Raw genomic sequence first — 19778 nt, 5'->3', positions numbered from 1 at the left:
AGCTGGTTGGCTATAGACGATTTCAAGGATGGAAAGAGGATCTAATGAGCGATAATCTTAATGATTCTCAAGGTTTTTGGTCAAAATGGTTGCACATTTGCCCTAATTTTGGCCATTCTCTCCAACATTGAGTCAATTATCGCATTAAAGTACTCGTCTGTCGGACGATTTTCACAGACTTTGGTTGGAAAGCATCTGTTACAACCAGAAAATGGCCGCTATGGAGCCTCGCTGAACTCTGCCTTTATAGACACTCCCAGGCAGCTTGGGTTATCCCCTGGAAGGAATGCTCCAGTCGCAAGCCAGAAGCATATTTTGGAAAAGGAACGTTACATAAGGTAGGCATACCCGTCAGACGATGCATATTTGTCTTGTTTTAATATACAACTTGCAGGAAAGAGGGACCAGTTGGATTCCAACGAGTGAAGAAGAAACAAGAGAATTTAGATAGAACTCAACGGTTTAAAAAGGAATTGGAATCTAAAATCCCAAATGTGTCAATCAAGAGTATATGGGACCATTTTAATTACACAGGTTCGTTTTTGTGCCCCTATTGTCTGCACAGTTAGGTGTACTATCTATATTTAACAATGTACATATACAAAATTTTGCATATACACACTACAGGTGGTATTCGCAAAGGTATCTTGAGTGGCAAGCAGTACCCATCTAAACATGCCAAGCGCCCAAATTACTACAAGACTGGGATTCCAGAGTATGTACCATACCCTGGAAAAGATAGAAGAAAGGAGGATGATCCAAGGGGAACTTTAAAGACCCCTAGTGAGATCGAGGGTATTAGGAAAGCATGCAAAATTGCAAGGGAAATTTTGGACTCTGTGCATGACCTGATTGTTGAAGGAGTTTTTACAGACGATATCGATCGCAGAGTTCATAAAATGTGCGAGATTAAAAAGGTTTACCCATCGCCACTAAACTATAATGGGTTCCCAAAGTCTGTCTGCGTTTCAGTTAACGAAGTAATGTGTCATGGTAAGTGATTCTATAGCCATTGAAGAGTAGCTCATCTCTAGTACGAGGAAATGTCTGAATGTACTGGATTTTACACTTGAATAGTTTTACAAGGGAAATGTTGACTTACGGAATGAAATATAGGACATGAACTCTGATATTTGGGATTTGTAAAAACACCAAGTGAATGTATGTTAGAGTGGGAGAACATGAGTGTCATTCCAGAGAATAGGATACCCAAGATTAGTAACATGGGATATTCCGAAATAACCAGTTCTAAGCAATGGATAATTCTCTAAAGAATGCAGATCGTTACCATTCACTTTGTTGCATGGGGTCTGCATGAGAATTTCAACTCTTCGGAATGTCTAAATTCGGTACGGAACGGTCTCAGAGTAATTATCCACCGTTAAAGAATGCCTATTCTATTGGCTTTTTCTCTCTTACATATTTTCAGGTTAAGCATTGCTGGTGACCCTCCGGATCAATACCCTTGTGCCCATAAAGTGGAATCTTCAGTTCATACTCTCGCAACTATTAACATATACAGTCCTGATCCTCACATTTGTAAATCCTTTTACTCCAACATTAATGGAATTCCTTCAATGATATACCTGGTAAACTCCGACGCCAAAGTGACAAGTGTTAGACATGGAGACAAAAAAGTCTGGGAATCCCTAGTTACTGGGGAGAAATGCATCTACTGCATAGTATTTCTTCAAGGTGATGAAGCTAAGACAATGATTCTCAGAACAAAGGGAGCCGGTGGATTCTACCAGATGCTTTATTCCTATAATAGGGGAACATGGACAATGTCAGAAAGCACCTATAGAGATGATATTGAAGAGCTGATGGTGCGCAATTACGCACTCTTAACATTTTCTATGGATTTATCCATTGATACAGATACAGAAAAGTGCGTGGTTGCGCATTACGTCTTAGATGGTATCCCAACCAGACTTTATATCCCAAAGGCTGACAATAGTGCACGGATAGTTATGGACGGCTACAATATAATTTGGAACGGAGATGATGAAGCTTGTTTTCTCTGCGAACTCTATTCAATGGGAGAATCTCAAATTTTGATGCTACATATCAAGAAAAGGCTTGGATTCTCATTCCAATGTTTCGAAAAAAAGAGTGGAATATGGGAAAGTATTCGACACACAATCTTTTCTTACAGACTAGCTAGAATGAAAATGGACTATATGGCTCTTAATGTAAATGTGTGATGCAGGAAGTTTTTGCACCCAGAGGAGTAGCTAACTGATGACTCCACTGGAAATTTGGCAGTTATTACTGCAAAAGAGGACTGATCGTGATGAAAACATCTGTTTACAAGTAAAACAGCCATTCTATAGACTACTACTTAATGCTGCATATCTTTATTTCTTGCATCACACATTCACGTTTAGGGATTCCGGATTCTACCGTCTTATCCGCTGGAGATCTCGTCAACGTCGATGTTACTGTGTATGTAGATGGATTTCATGGTGACATTTCCGAGACATTTATAGTTTTACCTGCGCAGAAAAAACTAAAGCCGCAAAAACTCATGGGAGATTATGAACGTAACAAAATGAATCACCACGCTTCTTTTCATAACAACATGGCAAATATAGCCACCCATATAACCGCTCAGCAGGGGATAACGGGATCTCTTTCTCATCTTTCTAGGGGTATAAAGCCACAGCAAGGATGGGCGGACATGTTAGAGCGGATAAAAAAATACTGGCAGGTTAACAAGGATCTTTTTGAAATAAATGCTACACCTAAGAATCAAGAAGCCTTGCGAGTTGGAGTGAGATTGGCAAATGATGTACTGCCGTTTTATAGTTTTATGGTCGAAGGGAAGGTTTATGATGGCAGAATCGTGGGACTCCCATCGGCATTATTTCCTACATATATTTCCGATCTTGAAGGTGGTAAAAGGTTCATAGACTCCGAATTTCCTGACATCACCTTTAATCTCCTGCCCAAACATGATCCAGATAGATATTACAAGCCGTATTTGTTTTCTCCCACGTTTGATTCGGATGTTGAACTAATGAAAATCACACATGATGCGTTAATGGAAGTTATAAAGATCTGCAGACCTGGAACAAAGATATCTAAGATTGGAGAGTTCTTGACTAAATATGCGAACGATCGTGGATGTAACGTTTATCCAAACTTTTTTGGTCATGGTATTGGCAGAAACTTTCACGAATTTCCATATGTAAGTTTGAGTTATTATTAAATGCAATCTACAGATATCCCACGTTGAGAATGATTCTAATATAAAATTGCAACCTGGGATGGTCTTTACAATCGAACCTATAATGGTCAAGAGTAGTAATATTGGTTATACTATGTGGCCAGATGGATGGACCATTGCTGCTTGTAGCGGAACAAAGTTTGTTTATTATAGTGAGCAATATTATTCTTTAGGACCGCACAATTCGAACACACAATTTTGATCACAGATGGTGAACCAGAGATTCTCACCAAAAGGCTCCCATCTTCTCCACCCTTTTACTGGGAGAATCCGATAAAAGTCAAATACTAGTTGGTATATACAACATGTTTATGTATCTAATACGGTAAGGCCATTGAAGTTTATAAAAGAGAAATTGTTGAGCGCAAATAATTGGTAATGCTTTAGATTCAATGAGAGATTAACAAGTTGAAAATTGGAGAATTTGTTGGTTTTTATGAGAATGCGACTCTACAGTCGATCCTGAGAAATGTCCTTCAAATTGCTATCCGCATTTTTTGAATTTATCAGTTTAAAGTATGGAGTGTGGGCAGCAAAAGTTATCAAATCTAACCACATCCCCTTAAACTGTGATAGACTCGAATGGTTTTGGCAAACCTGCGAGGGCACGGGCAAAACTTGACTAGACATGAACATGCGAATTAAATGACAGTCTCCATATACTGCATCTACCATAAAGAGTTTAGCAGAAGATTTAAAAATCGTCAGGCACTGACGTATTCCTGCATTTTGATGCTTACATGATACAAAGTCATGGAAGTCCCGGTCTATACTACAGACGGCATCGTTTGGACTTCAACATTTTAGCCAGGAATGTTTAAAGACACATTATCCTGTTTACTGCATGAGTTCTGGCTTGTGTCCGGCTTGAGCGGCAGCCTTCTCTCCAGCCAATCTCAAGTGACGGAAGAAGAAGTGAGCGGCAACAGCTGGATATGGTGGCTTTAGAGCCTCAACAGCGCCAGCCTTCTTGAGAGCAGTCAATACAAGAGGAAGGAATACCTCCTTGAAGTTCTTGGGATCAGCACTATGCTCCTTTCTAACATTACCAGTCTCTGGGTCAAGCTCGAAGTAATGGTGATTCAAACCACCCGCCTTGGTCAATTCAGAGAGGACAGCAAAGGCAGCGGCCTTGCACTTGGAGAGAACGAGAAGTTCGTTGAGTTCATGCTCCTCCTCAGCGGTCTTCCAGAGCTCATGAGCACCGCAGTGGACTCTTTGGAGTTCCTTACCAACGTATGGTTTAAACCAGGCGAGTTGCAAACCATGGGCCTCAACAACATTGCACAAACCAAGATCATTAACTTCACCAGTTCCCTTGAGGGTCTTCAAGTCAAGTTCAGCAGCGAAGGCTGAGGCTACGAAAGCAAAGAGAGAAGCGAATACGAGTTTAGCAGAAACCATTTTGGTAGTGTATATAAAGTGGTTAGAGGGTTGCATTCAAGAGTCTTCCTATGGGGACCTGAGCCTTCTACATTAATGGGGAAATAACACAGTTCTCTTCCTTCTAGCCTGCATTACACAGTGAATTTCATGCCTTTAATTTTCCCCAAGGTAGCTGGAACCTCCCATGATCTCCCAGCCACCAGATTCTTGCCTAGTGGTCACCTGGTCCTTCCTCTACACTTCTTCCTAGTCACCCTATATTCTACAATAGGGCCATGCATGAGTATTCCTGTGGCCATGGTAACCTCAGTACATGCTTCTACCCACTATCATGGGCTAACGAATTGCATGAGCTTTTTGGTAGTCTGCCTTGGCTCCAGGATAGTGCCTACTGCATTCTTCCGCCATCCCTGAGCAGACACAAAGTGTGTATGCATCATGATGGATAACAATGTAAAGAAAATTGTATGAGTCGTTTGTTGCGATCTCAATATTCCTTGATGACGGATAGGTGGGTACTCGATCCAGGGAGACGTCCGATAACTTATACATTCTACATTCCAGGGAAATGGCATAGGATCCTACAATATTATCCTCTACTCCACATGGTAATGCTATGGACCATAAACACATTAGAGTAACCATGCAGATCCATCGTATGCCCTTTACAGACCTTCATATTCGATCAACATCCATTGCCGGTACGGTCTATAACCACAGGGCGTACCAACCTTATACATGGGTTCTACAACACTCTGCACAGTCCACCAGGGAGTGTCTGGTCCTTCCCCGTCAGGGAAGAGTCTCCATTCTTGGTCTCTGTAGACCCCAAGAGGTGAACTATACACCTGTAAGGCCAGTCCTCCGGACACCCATTGTCTCAGTATTCCTGCGTGTTCCTTTCCACTGGCCTTTCAGATGTTCTATGTACTCTTTAACAGCACTAGTGGATCAACAAACTCATGGCATTGGAGCGTCCTAGTGGCATCCTCTAGAGTCTCCATGGTCCTTGTAGAGACACCCTCAGTTGTTGGCGGGAGTAGAGAGACTTTGCAAGTATCCCGCAGACGCTTTAGAATGTAATGGGTTCTTTGCTTATAGGGATCCGTAGAAAATTCTCCTCCATCTGTACCACGTTCTAGGTACCCCTGGTCATCCACTCCCAGAGACCTCAGTTGTTCATGCCCTTGGTGACTTTCCAGGGACGCACTTTGCTACACATTTGCTTTTCAGACATGTAAAACCCTGCAGCATTCGCTTAGCCCGAGTACCTCGTCCGTTGACTGTGGGTGTGGCAACGCGTACTCCTTCCGCGTCCATTCACAATTTTCTGCAATGAAAAAATGTGTTTCTTCATCTATCATCGCATTATTCACCCTGTTTATATCGACAGGTTTGTCCCTTTCCCCGTTCTCACGTCAATTTAGGAGAATCACGCAACGTTGTTCCTCTTCGTCCCCCGAGTGGCGATTATCTGCTCATCCATGACTCCAGACGAGTTAGTTTGCAGTTTATTTTGCACATTTTCATGATAATCACTCAGTTTTGTGAGGGTTCGACGATTTTGGATGCGGATGACGAGGTACTCTTACACACACGTAGTTGACGTAAATGCCCAGATTAAGGTCGAGGACGCTCTGGACAAATGTGATTCGATAGAACAGTGCTCCTTCTTTTGCCAGACGCGAGATAAGGCATATAGCAGGGCTGCTGTGCTTGGAAAGCCACGCCGGGTCTCCAAGACTGGTAATACAATTCCTCGGTCCTCGGTCAGTTGGATGTGCTCTGGCAATGGCTGGAATGGCCTATTTGTGAAGAAGGGATGGATGACTGGAGTTAAAGGGGATGAAATACGCAAAATCTCCAAGGACTATGAATTTGGAATGAACAAGACTGCCGAGTGTCAAGGGCTGATTGACGTCGTCAAAGGGTTTGGAGTTAAAGAGAGTGTAATGAGGTAAGGGTAATGCATGAATGTTAGAAATGCGTGCAAGAGGAGTTGGTGATAGCTGAATGTTCCATATGGAGACCATTCAGATGACTGCCTTGATAGCTACTCATCTTGTCATTCTGTGAATACTCTCTCTGACGGTGAGCTGGTTGTGAGGGAGAATGAATGAATGTATGGATGAGGAGTAATGACTAGATGGAGGAAGTACTTGGTCAAGATGTAGCGTATACTGACTAGGCTTTAAGTAGAGGTGGGACTATAAATATGGAGTATGGATTTCTCCAAGAGGAAGTATAGAGCATAATGGTCTATGCACTCTACTAGTAATGGTTATTCCAAAAGTAACCATTGAGCTCTCAAAAAAGCAAGGTGCTTATGAAGGAGATCCTCTTACTATTGGTAAGCTCATTAAAGTTACAGGATCTGGAATTTACTCTGACTTCCTCAAGTACATTCATCAGGATAGTACTTCTAATGGAGGAAACTTTACACTCTTGGAAGTACAAGATGATCAGGGCGGAACCGTGAATGGAGCCACAGGAAATAATGTTACCTCCGTTTCCGCCTATTATTGGAGGCATAAGACATATAAGACTATCCTAGTTGAAGTGGCATATACTGGCAATACAACTAGGTATTATAAGAATAGTAAAGAGGGTAGTTGGACTTTTCTTAATACACTGCCTAACAGGGAGCCTAGTCAAGCTGAATTAGAATTGCTCAATTGTGAGGTAAATGATGCTGTCACCATTGACTTATCATCTTCTAAAACTGATGGAGACAAGTATTGTTGTGAAGAACATAGCAAGAAGGGTACTAAGGAGGGTGGTGGTATGGTCTCCGTAAGTGAATTGACAATTTCCTGTAAAGCACCGGATCATCACACTTCAAGTCGTATTCCATACTTCAAACACTCGATTACTGGCGGAACACAAATCACTGGTATTATATTTCAAGAGAATGGTACTGGTCAAAGGAAAAGGATAGAGATCCCTGACCTTCAAAATTCCGATCTCTGGTGTCAAGGTATATACGTTTTATACTGCGACCAACAAAATCCGGTACTCATATACCTGGACTCACCTGACCAACCTGACGTTAAAGGTTGGTACAAGCAAGATCCTCCTACTGGTGATGCATGGACAAGGATCTCTGCTATACCTGAGAATATAATACCAGAAACAATTAATAACAACTGTACCAAATATAACCAGCTTGTAGAGACACTACAAGCGTTTACTGGATGTCAAAACTTGGAAAAATGCACTCCTCCTGAAAAACCTCCTGCTGCTCGTAAAGATGACTCTTCTCCCAAAGAACTTGATACTTCTACTGAAAACTCTCCTCCTAATGAAATTATTAAGACTACCTCCTATGTCCTGACTGGAGTTGTTGGTGGAGCTGGTTCTCTTACCGGATTTGGTTGGTGGATCTACAAACGTTCTAAAGGAGACCCTTGGGTTAGATAGATTTAGGAGTCTATGGATTCTCCCAGAGGTACTCTAAATACTAACTTGGGTACTGAGAATAGTAAGAATGTACCATGGTGAGTATGTATAGATCCACTTGTGGACTCTTACTCCTGAAGGAAGGATACCATCCCTGTACACTACTCATCCATACTGACAATTCTGCTCACACCAGTTGAGACATTAATGGAGTACTACCATGAAGGAGACTATGGAAAGGTGATTGGAAGATAGTATGATAGAGGGGAATAAGTGGAGAGACTAGTTTATTATACTAGTGATGGATAAAAATGGAGATTATAAATGACTAGTACTCATACCTGTACTGAGTCTGAAAGAACACTGGTTTATGTAGACATTGGTAGAACTGATAGCGATGGACAGTACCAAGATAATTGTAGTAATACCATTAAAGTAGCAAGGGTTTATGGTAAACCTGAACAAGGTTACAAGAGGTACACTCACACGCCTGGAACCGGATCATATTATATTGGCGGGATATATTACAATGGAGCACAACAGAATGGTATAGATGTAACTGGTGGAGGCCGCTATAACAAAAGTGTCACTGTATACTATCTGGACTATGATTTCACTAACGCACTTCCCCTAATAGTTGGACTTGAAAAGACCAGTTGGAGTGATAAGTATGACTACTATGAAAGAACTATTCCCCTTTCGGCATCAATTGGATGGACAGATAAAGAATATAGAGGTGTTGATCAAGAAAGCAAGCTTACTGAAAAACTGTCAAAGCTCAATGGTAAGTTAAAGGACTTCATAGTGTTAAATGTTACCACTGTCCAAGGAGTTTATTATGCTAATGGTGAAACTAGCTCACTTCCACCAACAAATCAAAATACTCAAATTCAAGTCACTGGGCCTTCTACAGAATATAAAATCTACAGGAAGTTCACTCATACTCCTACCGGAGGGTCAAATATAAGACTCCTATCCACAAAGAAGGGTGGCACAAGCATACCTTTTGAAGATTCTAATGTATATACTACACCATACAATTCTGCTCATGTTTATTTCTGGAAAGAGGACTCTGGGCACACCAAACCACTACTCCTTGGATTAGAATCATCTAGAGGACCTACATACTTTAAACTCAATCAGAATAGGAGTAAATGGGAAACTTGCGATGGAACCTGGTTGAATCTCCAGGGAGAGCTTGATAAACAGAACTGTAGACACAATGGAGCTCACCAGATTGATATTTCAAATAAGAGTGATACTGATGGCTACCAATGTCTTACGGTAGGATGTGATGTCAATATCAATATATACACTGTGACTACTGACTATTCGTATTACCATCATGTTTCTGAAAGGTATGTTAGCAGATTAAAGAATGCAGGAGCGGAACAGACAGGAATTAAATTTCCAAAGGATGCTAATCAGGTAATTGTATATAGCTATCCCAAAGGAGCCAAAGGAATCCCACTTTTGATTGGCCTTTCATCCATACTAGGATCATCCAATAGTTGGTACCAAAGAGATAAAGATCCTAATACTTGGAAAGAATTTGACGATGGTGACAGGCAATTAGATCCAGGTGGGGAAGATGAAGATGGTGAGAAGATCTCTCAACTTCTCCAGAAAATTCACAAAGCCACTCTTGACCCAGCACAAAATGGAGTTCAACGTGAGGAAGTCCCAGCTGCTGACTTATCTGACCAGGTTCCTGATACAGAGTCTGAGACTAAGATTCTTCTGCAAGGCACTCCTGGTCAACAGGGCATTGGTGAGCAGATAAGTGCCTTTTTTCAAACGATGTACGGAAAAATTACTGCAGGAGGTATATCAACAGGAGCTACTGGAACTGCCATCGGTGTTACTGTACGGAAATGGCCTAATATACTCTCATTTCTAATCGCTCATTACTTTGTTCTGCCAGAAACTTCTCAAGACTTTCGCATGATTTTTTGGTGAATACAATGATCTATGGGTAATTCCTGGAAATAGGGAGAAATTCTGCAATAAACGCCCTTTTCATACTATTGCTTGCGCATGCCACTGTTCCATACGCTCACTTTATATACCATACATTAACATATACGCCCATTTACAGATGTAAAAGGCTCGAAGAATGTTCATTCTTTACAATGTCATTTGAAGTGAAAGACAACTCGGTGGCATTTGAGACAGTAACAAATTTTTGCAAAGGTAATGCTAATGTGGACTGACAGAGCATTTTAGGTGAACCAAGAAACATTTTGGTAAAGGATGGAAACTTGTTGGCACAGAAAATTACTGGAGAACGTCAAGGTATTGTGAATGAAGCAAAGACTACACCAATGAGACACATTCGCCCATCCTTTTACTTTGGTGGTCCAATTACAAACGATCACTATTACGACGACATGTCTGCTGGATCTCTAGTTCCTGCTACAAAATTGTAAAATCTACATTTTAGTAACGGCACATGTGCCTGGATTTAAAAATACTGTATTTTATTTAAAAGACTGTATGATTTGGCAGTTGTGTGATTGCTACCATGGAGTCTGGTGTTGTTGTTACAATAAATTGTTGATTGAAAATTTGTGCTTCTGAAACTCGTGTGTATGGTTCAGGAGTGGACTTTTCAGCCTTGGGTGTTTGGCTTGTAAACTTGAGTCCTAGATACTCTCCAATGCTGCTTACGATGCTTGTGCTGTTGCCAAGTTCCTGCGCGGTAACTTTTGGTCTTGCGCACGTTTCAAAGATTTTGGAGGGGCTTTTATATGCTCCCTGGAGAGTCCATACGCATATCTTTCCATCCTCTGCAACGGTGACAATATTTCCATTTACGAGCTGGAACGCTCCTACGATTGCGGTTGCATGGATTGTACATGTAAGTGTTATTGCAGACGCTGCAACGCTAAAGAGGCGCATGATGCCGCAACTGTCAAAAATCAAAATATCATGTTCCAGACAGACTCCTTCATATTCGTGGACCTGTACCTTGATTGGTAGCAGGCAAGTAAATTTAGATGCATTCTGCTTTTTTCTAAAAATGTTTTGTGGTATTTGAGAGGTATCCACAATTAAAACTTTGATTTTAGGCACATTGTGCTTGTTATAGTCTACAAGATCCCAAATGCAGATGCACTGCACAGAATGTTCACTTATAAGTTTAAATGTTTGATCACCATCCACCTTTCCTGCAGATTTGAGGAGAATGATTGAATCATCTGCGGGGCTAAAGTTTTTAAAATCTTCCTCTGGACAGAGGGTATGCCTGACTGCCTTTTCCTCAATTTTAGTATCCAATATTGTAATTTCAGAGTGCATTGCATTTGCATTGATTCCATCTCCAATTGTGGCTATAAAGTAGTCCCCCAGCCATGTAATAAAACTAGCGTTATAATGTGTTCTAAAGGCAATTGGGGGCATTGTAACACCTCCATCTGTTCCCAAATAGTACAAGTTTTTCATATAATAAATCAGGAGCCATCCATTTCGGTCAAAAACAGCAAGCGAATCACCAGACCATAAAATGGAATGGATTTCTCCAAACACGCTCCAATCGCACGATGAATTTCCAAATCCATATTGCGAGGGATACCTCATTTCTTTTGCAAAAGTTCTGGCTAAAATAGCAGAGTGCTGGAGAGTAACAGAGTACGCAGGAGTTTGCCCCTCTATGCTCTCTCCATACACAATTGCATAAATTGGCCACGTTGGGTGTCCCGAAATACCTCCAGAGGGCCCTCCACCGGTCTTTATGCTTTGTGTGCGATGAGACTGAAATATAGAAGATAAACGCTCAGAAACCTTTGAAATAACCCCCGACTTCTTGATACTAAACATCTGCTCAACATGCACATTGCAATAAGCAGAAAGATACCTAACAAGACGAGCATAAATGCTACTCGTCTTTCTATCAAACGAGTGTATAGATTCATACGTTTCCCTAATTACTGCATTTAAAAATTCTCCAGAGACCGACGCTAGTTGCCGTCCATGCGAATTTAGCAAAATCATAAGGTAAAGATCAGGATTCAGAGGTTCTAGCATAACTTGAGCCGAAAACGAATTAATATTATCGTAAATGGTCGAATTTGGCATTGTGTAAAACGTTGAAAGGCATTTTCCCTTGGAGTTGTGAAGAGCTATAAATTTAGTTCTGCGTAGCACATCCAAAATGGCACAGTGCGCTGAGAATGCATGTTCCTTTTCCCTAGCCTGGAAGATTTCCGCTGAAATGAGCTCGTTGCTCCAAATCATTGGTTTGGAGAATATATACTTTAGAGGTATCATGAGTGGCACACAACGCGTGTCCTGGAATGGATTTTTCATTTCCATATACAATTCGTCGCTAATGTCATTGTACTGTATTTCAGATTCCTGGGAAAGGCATTTGCTGAATATGCTAAATATTCTAAATCCGCAGTGTAAAAACCTCCACAACTTTTCAAATTCAGTTCCATATACTGATGCAATATAGCGGCTAATAAACGAGTCGTACACGTGGTATTCTTGGTCGTCAATTTGGCAATCTATTGGCTTTGCTATGTCAGACTTTAAGTTTATCATTGGATAAATGGAGGATGAAGCATTCAGAGCCAACTTTAGAAGTTCAGACTGAGAATTAAAAATGTAGCGAGAAATTGAGACACAAAGACGATCCATCCACGGTCCTCTCCAATCCGTATCATTAACAACCTTGTACATCCAGTTTCTAAAGAGCCCCAAGATAGTTTCCAAGAGAGCGAATGTGATACACGTACCAAAATACTTGTGAATGTCAAAGTTGCTGCTATTATCTTCCAAAACAACTAAAATGTTAAAACTTGTGGACAAGCCAACCAACTCGTTTGCAAAGAGTGTAGGCTCAATTGTCTTGACTAGACTTTTCAAGAAATTTGTTACATGGTCAGTTGCAATACCTTGGCCAACTTTAACCATTTCGTTTAGCATAACGAGTTGTTCATGTAGCCCAGTGTAAACCTGCTCCAGTAAATCTATATGATGAATAACAACCACCAGGAGAGAGGATATTGATAAAACAAGGCATATTGGTGTATCCACAACGCCCTGATTAACAGTTTGCATTACCAGCGATAAAAGCTCATATGGAATCACGCCAAAGTCGAAAAACCCAATGCACTGTCTCATAATCTCGGTAAAAGCTGCGTCAATTGATTCTTTGGAATATTGTATTGCACGCATATTTCCAATGTCCATTTTTAGACACATGTCCATCCCCAGTCGCTTCTTGATATCTAAAAGAAGTTCAAGCCCATCGATATCCAAATGATGATCCATTTCCGATGGTTCCAAATATGAAAAATTGTCAAGGATGGACATTGTAGACCACTGTTGGTCAATATTGAGCGAAGTACATCCTCCTGGCAGCGATACGCTTGATGCAGGTACAGACTCCTCAGTACCATCACCAGACACAAGTTCCAACAATATGTTACAGTCTAAGCTATCCCTGCTTACATGTGACATGCACGCCGATGTAAATAATGCATCCCATTCCTCCGTAATTCCGGGATTTATACTATGAAGAATAAGCGAAATAAGTGAAAGTCCCTTTTGAAAGTACTCCATTGAGCATGAGCGTAGACATGTTGATACCTTTTCAGCATCAGTCAACTTTAGACGCAACGCCGTATATAAGAGAGCAATGAGACTCTTTATATCCTTCACATCATCTAGCGGTGAAAAGAGAGTATTGTTCATCTTGAACAAGAGTACATTTTTAATCATTGATTCTTCCATTTTAGAAATGACATAAGACACATCTCCGCCCCGGACTCTAGAAATTAGTAATGCAAGTTGTGGATCATCCAAATACTGGAAACACACATCGATCGCATCAGAGAGTTTGTCTGCAAGTACAAGGATGCCGCAAGCAAGCAAATATCTCCTTTTCCCGATAAGAGCAAATGCGTTCTTTATAGCACGTTCCTTGTTTTGATCCAGGGTAAAATCGCTAGCCAGGAAATCTCCAAGTTTGGTAAATCCCTTGGCCTTCAAAACGTGACTGTAGACCATTGTCTTGTTTCTAACAATTGACCAGAACCCAAATTCATCAAACGATTCCACTACAAGCCCTGCGTCTCTACTAGCAATTATGCCTTTAAAACCACTCTCAATCTCCTTACATAGAGCATCAATGCAGCTCTGGCTCGTAGCCCAAAACCCAACTCCAAGTTTCTTGAGCGGTATTGGTCCCTCTATATGCAACATCACCTTGCGTAAAAGTTCAGAATCATCATGGCATAATAAAGCCCATAAGATCATATCTTGAGACTCTCTTCCACTTTTTACATGCTGCACAAATTTACAAGAACAAAATTCGTCATCTGTAAATTTGGATATATTGTCCAGATTCAAAATTGCAGAATCCGTCCCGGTGGCGACCATGTCTGAAACAGCGGCCGCACTCTCCTCAAGTTTTGATGCATTTGCAGACAGCCTGCATCTTTCCGTATCCCGTTCCACTAGGGATATGGACGTTTCCATATGATCAAAATCCTCAATTTTGTAATCCATAAAATTCAAGGCAGAATCAATGTTTCTCTTGGGGCATTCCAAAGATTCCTGCAGTGGCATTATTACGTCAATCAACTTAAACTGTTCTTCCCATGTTAACCCAGGCAACCTTATAGCCCTTAGATAAACTAATAGTTCAGAAATAGTCACTTGTGCCCCCACCCCTGTGGATACTGGACACATGGGTTTGATAGATAATCCAAGATCACCACTTTGTGGATACAAACTCTTTATCGTATTTCCAACATCAGCTACAACTTCATCAGTAATCCTAGTAAATGACTTCAAGTGTGTAGCCTTGAATACGATGCAGTCACAGTGCAAATTACTATTCTTGCTACAAAATGTCTGCGATTTTAATTCTGTAATCAAGGTGCGATACAAACTTGTCAACCTGTCCAAAATTCTACAGACAACTCCACCTAGTCCCAACTCTAGTAGCGTTTCTATGAATTCTGGATGATAAACACTTTGGGGTTCCCTATACTTTGAAGAGAGGGAAGGGAAAAGTGGTACCTGAAATTCTACTTGATCTCGCTTCCAATAAAGACTAAATCCAGACAAATGGCATGATTCTATGGAGCTAGGATCATCCAGTGCATTTGGTATTGAAAATTTCTTCCCCAAAAGTGCATCATAAAGGTTCTGGCCAACTTGTATCCACTTTGTGCATTTTCCCTCAATAATGTACAGGAATATGCCAGCTTCATCTTCAGGGTCCATTGCCCAACCTGAGACAAGGCAAAAACTTTTGCCATCACACCACCTAGAAAAGTGATAAATTGGCTCTCCACGGGGAATCAATACCCACGAGACAACTTGTTTAAGCCTAAAGTTATCCCATGTATATAGTCCGCATTTACTTTCAGAAAATAGAACAAAATAGACGGAATCATAGACATCAAACGCCTGGATAGGGTACATATCAACTTCAATATCCTGAACCCTAATATCTGTACTGCATTTGGAGATGGTAATTGCATTGAAACTTCCATTGGTGTATAGCGCAATATATAATGTTTCATCTCTATTATTAATGACCTTTACATTCTTTACATGTTTACTGGCCAATAGTTTGTCCAAAAAGAAATGTTCAGTTAGAATCTGCTCATCGTCAATATCTGTGTAGAGCGGGATTTGCATATGCAACATATACCTTGTCACAAGACCGATTATATTATCGGCGCTTCCATTTTCGTCCTTTAAAAACAAATCATATGGCGATAGAAGAAAGTCCATATCCAATCCACCTTCAGCCACAGCTGAAATGGTGATTGGAGGTAAAATTTTATTTAGTCCCCTTGCAATTTGTGTACCCAATAGTTCGTCATAATCTGCACCAATAGAATTTGTGGATTTCAGGGTAATCCACTTGCTAACCTTTAGCGGACAAGATTCGGAAATCTTGTTTGGCCTTAAACTGTCAGATGTGTAGAGCGTAACGAGTCCAGTTTCAAATGTATGTTTGCAAATCGAAATGGATTCTATGCTTTTTATATTAACAGGAATGCTAATTTCATTATTTCCAAGAATGTACTCACTAGTTACATGCGTTTGAAAGTTCAAGAGACCGTCAATGCCATAAATTTCATAAAGCTGTGGATGGTCGCTTGGTGAAGCACCGCTGAAGATGTAAAAATCAGAGTCGTCGTCATATGTGCAATTTAGTACCGGAACAGAGTCTTCAATGGTTATGCTGTAACTTTTAGAGGTTGTTGTGTTGTAAAAAATGATGAATTCGCGGTCGCTAAAGTTGTAGTCAAAAGTTGAGCACGCCATGTTTATCCAAGAACACTGGAAATTGAGGTTGTAGAGACTCGTATGAAGCGGCACATGGATGCAAATGTCAAAGGACTCCTGTATGGCATTCGATTTCCAAATGTGTGCAATGTACGACTTTGTCAGAGTGATGAGCAACAACTTGTTAAAGGACGTTGTTGCGTCCTTGTTCTTCCTCCAACTGGCACTTATCACGGTACTATCGTGATAGAGCGACCACAACTCGTGTTTTATCAGCGTCTTTGAGGTCCCGTCTGCGTTCTGCGAGTAGACGAATCCCAGGCTTTCCCAGCTCTTGTTCTTTGAGGTTAGAAAGTCCTTGACCACCGTTTCATAGTTTTCTAGCCAGAATAGAAAGACGACGTTATCGCTTGACTTTGGCTTACCTCCTTTACTGCGCAGAATGGCTGCGACCATGGTAAAGCTTTCGTTATCCTGAGAGTTGGTCCCAAAGAGGGCGTTCCTCCTGCCCTTGACCAAGGGCAGGTAGTCTATTACCTCTACGCTATACTTTTCATGGTCTGAGCCGTATATCGGACGTAGGATCCTACGTATATAAGTCATGTGCTTCATATTCCTCCAAAGGAATTTAAAAAGTCAACCGGCCTACTCGCCGAACTTAAAACTGCTTGAATTATACATTCTGTTTATATTGGCTCTAAGGTCCGCGTTTCAGGGAGACTACATTATAGGATAATGAACTGGTCCTCCTCGACTGGCTGCACTACACATTTGAAGCGGAGGGAGTACGCTGCACTTGATCACACTCACAGATTAACTTTAAATTAGGCTGGGAAAGTGACAGAACAATTCCCTCGGGGCGTTTTGCTCACAGGAACGTAGCCTTGCTAGCCAGAAGCGACCCTTGTGGACACTGCCGAGAGTTGACGTCCAGTAACTTGCTTCACACATCCAATGTACAGTCGTAGTCATTAGAGCCTACTTGCTGGTTGGAACCTTGCAGTTGCCAATCATGGTGAGAATGAGCTGGTCGCTGGTGATGAGTTTGATGTAATTCGCTCTCTTCTCGTCCGACTTTGCGAATTGGTGGAGAGCCTGAGAGGCAATGGCGCCCTTTTTGGTGTTCCCTGGGACCAGTTTAATCCTTGTCTTGAACTCTCTTAGGGCTGAAAAGGGTGCACACATTGGAATTGCATTGAGAATAATGTCGTCCTCCTTCGGATCCTTGCATAGACGATTAAACTGCTTCATGTACCGCTCAAGTTCCTTGTCGTCAATCGTCTTGAGCGTATCCTGAGATGGCTGCGTCCTCGGCCTTGGTGCGCTCGGTTGAACTGCGGGCTCCTCCTCAGCCTGTTTGATGACCTTGAGCTTTGTAGACCCAGTCAAGAGTCTTCTTAGCTCCTGAGTTTCCTCGTCGTCGCTTCCATACTTTTTCTTCATCTTGGCGAGCTTATTCCTTGCAGCCTTTGACATGGGTTCCTTTTTCTTTACGCCGGTTGGTATGCGCTCTCTTATTTTCCTGGACGCTTCTTCCGTGTGGAATAGCTTCCCAGGCTCTGTTATATTTACATGCCCATCTTTTGGCTCGGCCAGGAGGTTGAGCGCCCCTAATTGTTCCTTTATGGATTCCAAGTCTACTTCTAAAGCCTTGGGATACCCCGTCGCCTTTCTCTGCTTTGTGCTTCTTTTAACAGTACACTCTATTTCGGTTATTGTCACTGATTCCGTATTTATTCTTACAGAGGGCTTGTGCATTTTCTTTTCATCTTCGTCATCATCATCCTCACTATCTCTTGAGTCATTCACCGCCTCTTCAGATTCGTCACTTTTGTCGTCTTCCGACTCTTTATCTCCACTTTCAGATTCCTCGCTTGTGACATTTTCGTCTACTTCGTCACTTTCGGTGAGTTTAGATTCGTCACCACCAAAATCATCCTTGGGTTCATCATTCTGCTCCTCCTCGATATTGGCTTCTACAGCGGCATTATCTTCATCTTCATCAACATTTCCGATATGAAATACGACAGTTAGTCCCATTTCTAATTTTTGTGGTTGTATGTAATTCTTTTTTCCTCTAATGACAAACGATCCCTGAGGAACGAATTCGCCAGTTGGTGGAGTCTTTGAAACTTGGTGATGATAGACCCACCAACTTGGTACCATAAACTTTTGGTTCCATGCATTACTGTGGCACACTGCAAAACATCCACCTTGATCAATGGAGGTTTGGGGGATTTCGGCAACTTGTCCGGGATTCTTTAATATACAACTTGATGCTCCATGAATATCCGCATGGAAATATAAATCGCCCTTTGTGAGATACTTTTTGACCAAGATCTCATTTTGCAATGCATCTCTTCCACCGAGAACAAGATACCCATCGCTGGTTATAAACCAGTAAAACTTTTCAAACCAAAAGCGTTTTCTCAGTGTTGTAATTTTGTGAGTTGGTCCCTTGACTTGGGTTTGCTCCTTTTCCTTTTCTTTGTTCACTTTTTTGAGAGCAAACTCTCTTCCTATTTTTGTACGTTCCAGCTTTGATTCAAGTTTCTTTTTCTTACTGTACATTTTTTCCAGATTCTGGTGGCAAGAAAGACCATATTCTATTTCTGGACCACTTTTATCATTTGGATCCCCTGCAAACGTAACTATTTGATTTGGAATATCAATCTTTGCAATTCTTTGAGCTATGGGATGCTTTAACGTTTTTTGTATCTCAATTTGATCTTGGATATCCTTCCAGGATGCTCCAGTAGCGATTAAAGTTCTAATAAGGTTCAAGCACTTATCCACGAGGTCAATGTTTTCTTGCAAAATTTCAATATCCGTTTGAAGCACTTTGATTTCATCAATTAATTTGCCTTCTCTTCTGTCTTGATCCAGTTTAATCTTTTTAAGTTTTGTAGGTTTCTTGTCGACAACCTTCTTTTCTTCCTTTTTAATTTCACTCTTTGTGAAAAATGCATCTAACGCCTCATTATAGTCCGCAAAGAATTCGCCATCAGCTTTGATCTCGAATGGGCTGAAATCGTCGTATTCTCCATTTTGGGCCTTGAAGAGGTAACCACCAATTGTGGAATCAGAAGAAGTTAGACGAAGTACTTCTTTCCTCAGTGCCTCTATAAACTGCATTGCAAGATCAACATCCTGACTACAAAATTCTCTCGTTGGAGATTCTCCAGACTTTTTGAGTATGAATTCCACAAGGCTAGCATGTACGCTAGGATAAATTTGTTTGACAATATCTGAAAGTGGTTTTGGAGTATCTAGTATACCAGAAATAACGTCTTTAGACAATTTTTTGCACCAGGAGTGGTATTCCTCGTCGAACAAGTAGGTAGTTCCTACCTTGAAAAAGTGATCCCCAGTATTTTGTGGTCCTATAGATGTAAATATGAGTGGATAAAAGAAATGCACGACATAAAGATGATTGTTAGGAGATGGTGGTTGTTTCATGTAGTGTCTTATTAAAAGGTAATTTTGAAACAAAGTAGAAGTGATCATA

General features: G+C 41.1%; 5 protein-coding genes across 5 annotated transcripts; 2 read left to right on the top strand and 3 right to left on the bottom strand.

Annotated features, from left to right (window-relative positions):
- Window positions 1-60: 60 nt before the first annotated feature.
- On the top strand, window positions 61-3520 carry BEWA_012880 (methionine aminopeptidase, putative; the record flags this gene model as incomplete). The annotated part of the gene is made up of 7 exons (XM_004832124.1): window positions 61-338; window positions 395-534; window positions 628-993; window positions 2388-2791; window positions 2828-3190; window positions 3225-3367; window positions 3403-3520. 7 exons carry the CDS (start codon window positions 61-63, stop codon window positions 3518-3520), a joined length of 1812 nt encoding a protein of 603 aa, XP_004832181.1.
- Window positions 3521-4066: 546 nt separating this feature from the next.
- Window positions 4067-4633, bottom strand: BEWA_012870 (signal peptide containing protein; the record flags this gene model as incomplete). Its single annotated transcript, XM_004832123.1, has 1 exon — window positions 4067-4633. One exon carries the CDS (start codon window positions 4631-4633, stop codon window positions 4067-4069), a length of 567 nt encoding a protein of 188 aa, XP_004832180.1.
- Window positions 4634-5933: 1300 nt separating this feature from the next.
- On the top strand, window positions 5934-10479 carry BEWA_012860 (signal peptide containing protein). Its single transcript, XM_004832122.1, has 6 exons — window positions 5934-6008; window positions 6043-6113; window positions 6159-6197; window positions 6235-6572; window positions 10113-10207; window positions 10241-10479. The coding sequence occupies exons 1-6, from the start codon at window positions 5951-5953 to the stop codon at window positions 10441-10443; spliced, it is 804 nt and encodes a 267-aa protein (XP_004832179.1). The 5' UTR covers window positions 5934-5950; the 3' UTR covers window positions 10444-10479.
- Window positions 10480-10498: 19 nt separating this feature from the next.
- Window positions 10499-16882, bottom strand: BEWA_012850 (conserved hypothetical protein; the record flags this gene model as incomplete). Its single annotated transcript, XM_004832121.1, has 1 exon — window positions 10499-16882. The coding sequence occupies one exon, from the start codon at window positions 16880-16882 to the stop codon at window positions 10499-10501; it is 6384 nt and encodes a 2127-aa protein (XP_004832178.1).
- A 366-nt stretch (window positions 16883-17248) lies between these two features.
- BEWA_012840 (hypothetical protein) lies at window positions 17249-19777 on the bottom strand (the record flags this gene model as incomplete). Its single annotated transcript, XM_004832120.1, has 1 exon — window positions 17249-19777. One exon carries the CDS (start codon window positions 19775-19777, stop codon window positions 17249-17251), a length of 2529 nt encoding a protein of 842 aa, XP_004832177.1.
- Window position 19778: the final 1 nt, after the last annotated feature.

Source organism: Theileria equi, assembly GCF_000342415.1.
Source record: "Theileria equi strain WA chromosome 4 map unlocalized gcontig_1105316255033, whole genome shotgun sequence".
Classification (NCBI taxonomy): domain Eukaryota; phylum Apicomplexa; class Aconoidasida; order Piroplasmida; family Theileriidae; genus Theileria; species Theileria equi.
Note: the sequence above shows the minus strand (reverse complement) of the source record. Positions and strands in the feature narration are given on the sequence as shown.